The 4,981-nt window shown below is 33.0% G+C and overlaps 1 protein-coding gene across 1 annotated transcript in view; it reads right to left on the reverse strand.

The window, feature by feature from the left end:
* Positions 1-215: 215 nt before the first annotated feature.
* Positions 216-4,981, reverse strand: part of LOC111086407 — a 12,424-nt gene continuing 7,658 nt past the window's right edge. Inside the window, exon 5 of the mRNA XM_022389103.1 lies at positions 216-523. Within this exon, the coding sequence (XP_022244811.1) occupies positions 333-523 (191 nt within the window). The 3' untranslated portion in view covers positions 216-332. The remainder of the gene's footprint in view (positions 524-4,981) is intronic.

A 4,981-nucleotide genomic window follows, 5' to 3' on the forward strand; every position in this document is an offset into this window, starting at 1 on the left:
TATAAAACAAATTAAAAACTTCAGGCAAATATAAGTTATTGAATTATCCCCATATTTTTTCTTAGGGGTCTTTTCTCAGTTGTCTGGAACAAAACTGCTTGCTACTATAAATCATTTCGATATAGTAAATGAAAAAACTATGATTTTTAATCAGTAAAAATGCACAAGTATTTTAAAGACATCCCTTTCCTTAGTAGAATGACAACTTTAATAAAACGCCATTTTGTTTCGATTTAATGAGAAGGAAAATTCTATGTAAAAACAAGTTTTAGCCAAACCTTATTTGAATATGAAAAAGAACTACACCTTATTTGAATATGAAAAAGAACTACTTAAAGATCAAGTTTCATAGCTATATCTGAACGATCTATTTCTCGTAAAGTATCCTGAAGCACTTTTAGCTGATTATAGGATGGACAGCTCTCATTCCATTCTCTGAGAAATCTGACGGCAACTTCCTGAAGACCTTCATGGATGTAGGTCTGTTCATGTCTGTCTAGCTTTTTCTCATTAAATTGAATACCTAAATAAAGTAATAACGGTCGAAGTTATAACTTATCAGTATCAAAATAATTTTCTATTCAATCACAGTAGAAAAAAATTATTATGAGATTCTTACAGTTAATTTATAACAAAGCGAGTATGTGTAAATACCAGAAGGTGTGTGTTCTAGTCATATATTTTTTATGACTCTTGCTATGATTTCTATGGAAAATTTATAGTTGCTAATAAAATAATAACCGGCACAAACGTCAGCGGAAAAGGTCTGCTTCTGTTGTATTCTTTCACCAATTTACTTAAAAAGAAATACTACACCATTTGTTATGTTATATTATGTATTATATGGAAAATCAAAATGACACTTTTACAGTCCCTGTTCCTTTCACTAATCAGATGCTATGAAGTTTTGACCCATTCTTGGAAAAGGGAGAACTGCAATTCCTACATAGCCCTGAATTAACAGAGGAGCTGTTATCACCCTCTGTAGTACGTCAAAATACACACACACAAAAAAGAGTCCACACTATGCTTGCTTCTGTGGTATAAAACATGCTGCTACTAGAAAAGTTTATAACATTATCTCCGGACCCTAGCACACTTAACTAATAATATACTCACGACATAATCTGGATTAGTTAGTGAAGTACACTGGTATCCAATCGTTTATGTTCTACCTGATGCCATTCTCTAACGTTCCTGGATGATCAGAGTGTCATAACAACACGGTCTGAGACTCTGCATAGTCTGTTACGTATAAACCTCAAGAGCTTAGATTAAGAAGCATGACTACCAATTAATTTGAAAATGTCACACACTACGCTGCAGTTCATAGATATTGTTATTTGTTTGTTCGTTGTTAAGCAAGAACAAACTTCACAATGATTTATATTTACAATGTATATGAAGTCGTGTACAAGTTCTATGTGTATAAATCCCGACCCTTGTTACAGTTATTTCTCATTGGTTTACGGCAGGTCGTGGATATGACTCCTCTGCGTTCTCACGATGTTGTCCCCTAACCTAGCTACTGCGTTGGAATTGTCTACAGACATTTAAGATCAGACTTTTGGATACATTCATGAATTGAGTACTATGATTTTGACTTGAACAATTTTCAAGCATCTCTGAACCATTATGGGTGCTCCGATATGCTTTCAAAGTTTAAAATGTGGATCCATGCACAGAATTGAACAAACACGTAAAGTGGGTGCTGACGGGTGAAAAACAAAACAAAAATCAAACGTCAACATCAGGTACAGACAGTAACTTAGTTTAACTAATGTTGGTTTTGCCAACATCAGGTACAGACAGTTACTTAGTTTAACCAATGCTGGTTTTGTAACTTAGTTTAACCAATGTTGGCTTTGTCAACATCAGGTACAGACAGTTACTTAGTTTAGCCAAAGCTGGCTTTGTCAACATCAGGTACAGACAGTAACTTAGTTTAACTAATGTTGGCTTTGTCAACATCAGGTACAGACAGTTACTTAGTTTAACCAATGTTGGCTTTGTCAACATCAGGTACAGACAGTTACTTAGTTTAACCAATGTTGGCTTTGTCAACATCAGGTACAGACAGCTACTTAGTTTAACCAAAGCTGGCTTTGTCAACATCAGGTACAGACAGTTACTAAGTTTAACCAATGCTGGGTTTGTCAACATCAGGTACAGACAATTACTTAGTTTAACCAAAGCTGGCTTTGTCAACATCAGGTATAGACAGTTACTTAGTTTAACCAAAGCTGGCTTTGTCAACATCAGGTACAGACAGTTAATTAGTTTAACCAATGCTGGCTTTAACTGAGAGAGCAATGCTTAAATTTTATTTTTCGTTTGGCGTTTTTTTGGCAACTAGGTTATCTGCGCCAAAGAATCGGTAAAAATGCTGGAAGTAGAATACTATAAACAGTAAAATGAAAATAAGGTAAAAGCTAAACAATGCATAAGATTCAGGCAAAAACTTAAATAGAATGAAGAAGGCCAATGGCTCGTAAAACGCTAAAAAACACGATCAATTTGGCCAGTGTCACCACCGCCACTGACACCGTCCAACGTCAAGGGTAAACACTTATAAAAAACATGTCGAAAATGGTGCCGTCGACCAAAGTCGTAACGACGGCACGAAACAAGACATATTCAGTTGTTACTTCAGTGTTACAAAGCCATACGGGACAAGCACAGCTGAGGAAGCTCGTCCATTAACAAAAGTTGAGTAATATAATAGAACAGTTGCTTGCAATGAAACCTGAACATCTGATTAGTTAAGTTTTACCAACAGAAGTTCTTCAACTGCCAGATATTTTCTTCAAAAACCTCAAATTAGCTGGTTGAATTAATGTGTCATCATGTTAGTAACTCATTGGGTAGTTTAATCATTTAATTTTTCAAAGTTGTGCTAAAATCACCCCCCCCCCCTAAATAGTTATTTTTCTATGTTTTACATAACATAAAAAAAGCTTCCTCGAGGCAAATAACAAGAGCCTGTATTACGGGATCATCCTATAATCCAAGAAAGAACGGGAAACAGTTTTACAAGACTATTCCCTTTCAGTTTTTAATTCAAAACAAACAGAAGGGCTCAGCGTCACAGAGGTGTCTTTGTTTGAATTCGATAAATAGTTAACTTTACGTTTTTAAAATTTTTTCAACGTGGATTAATAAATATTTTAGAAGTATTTTGCACAATAAAACAAACTATGGATTTAGTGAGTTTTGGGATATATCGCAGTATCTGTCAGTTCTTAATTAAAAACAGATTGTTGACAGGTGATTCTTTTTCATGGACTATTTCTTTTTTTTGGGGGGGGGTCAAGAAATAGCTAAACAATGGGAGGTAGTCTTATAGGGATGTTCTTTTATTTCAGTACAGATGGTTAACTTATGAGTGCCTTAGAAAAATCTGCACTTTTATTAAATAAACAGATGGCTATCTCGAGACTGCATTAAAGGATTCTGGTTTTTCTTTTTAAAGCATAGTTGATTGGCAAAACAATTACAAGATTAATCGTTAATTCGAAATCACAAATAGTTTAATAACTATTGATTGTAGAATTAAGGTTAAATAAACGAATATATAAATGAGTTTCATATTTATTTTGATTAAAAAGAAAATCGAAACCAAAGTTACGCTTACAATGACTATAAAAATATTACAACATATATATAATTTTTATCACGATTTTTACAAACTCTAAACTACCTTTTATCTCATAATTAGTAAAATGTTTTGAGAATCACTAGCATACTACAGAAACAAGATTCAAATCATCGATTATTTTAATAATTTTATCTGTATTTTCGTTCATGACTTGTGTGAAAGTAGATACAGAAAAAGTATCAGAGCTGAGCTTCTTATCAATCTTTATAACAAAGAATTTATCACATATTTTGTTCTGTTCAAGCTCTTGAAAGTTACAATATGTCTTCTTGTGATCTAAACATACAATATATAAGTAGACCAAAGTGTATATATTTTATCATGCTGTACTTTTACAATGTATAATATACCAGGTGTATATACCTTCTTGAATATACCTGTACAATACACAAGATAAATAAAAAACTGGGAAATTAAAAACCTGCAAATAGGGATCACAAGAAAAGTAAGGAAACAAGGATGGAGATACTGTACGCATTATTTACTCAAACTACAAATCCTTATTTTGACCTCACCCAATATAATCCTAGGTAACAAAAAGGAGCCAAAATAGGGGTTTCTACTTTGAGTAAATAATGTCTACAGTATGTCCAGCATTGTTTGCTTACTTCTTTTGCGATCTCTTTTCGCAGGTTTTTAAATTCCCAATTTTTTATTTGTTTTGTTTGCTGATTTTTGTTATGCTCAACTATGGGCAAAGAAATTACTTGATATGGTAGCTAACTTTATATATTGTTATGATAATAAACATAGCTAGTTGATACGGTTCATGATGAATTACTGTAGCTATTCACTATTTGATCGCATTAGTTGGAGATGTAAAATATTAAGCTGCAGTTGGAGATTGTCATAAAGATTTGTTTGAGAATATATTGAACTTTTATAGTTTTTGGGTAACTAAATTATCTATAACTAATGCATAGCAATGGGCAAATATATATACCTTGACTAAGACACAACCTCTACTACGTGCGTATAAAATGTTAAGAGTAGAAAATCAGCATTTTCAAATAAAACATATTCGTCTAAAACATCGTTTTAAATATATACCTTCGTGTCTTTTAAACTTAATTATTCTACGAATGTGTTAATAAATTTTAATATTATGTGTATTGATTTTTTTTACTCCTTCACTTCATACATAATATAGTGGTTGGCTCCCTAAGGACATCGATTGTATAGTGTACAAAAAATGAGTATCTGCATATTACAATAATCTAATGTTCATCTGTTATTAGCTGGTAATTTCTGTTTCAGTCTGTACTTACGCTTTTGCCCGGCATGGCCAGGTGGATAAGGCGCTCGACTCACAATCTGAGGGTC

Source organism: Limulus polyphemus, unplaced genomic scaffold, assembly GCF_000517525.1.
Source record: "Limulus polyphemus unplaced genomic scaffold, Limulus_polyphemus-2.1.2 Scaffold1071, whole genome shotgun sequence".
Taxonomy (NCBI): Eukaryota; Metazoa; Arthropoda; class Merostomata; order Xiphosura; family Limulidae; genus Limulus; species Limulus polyphemus.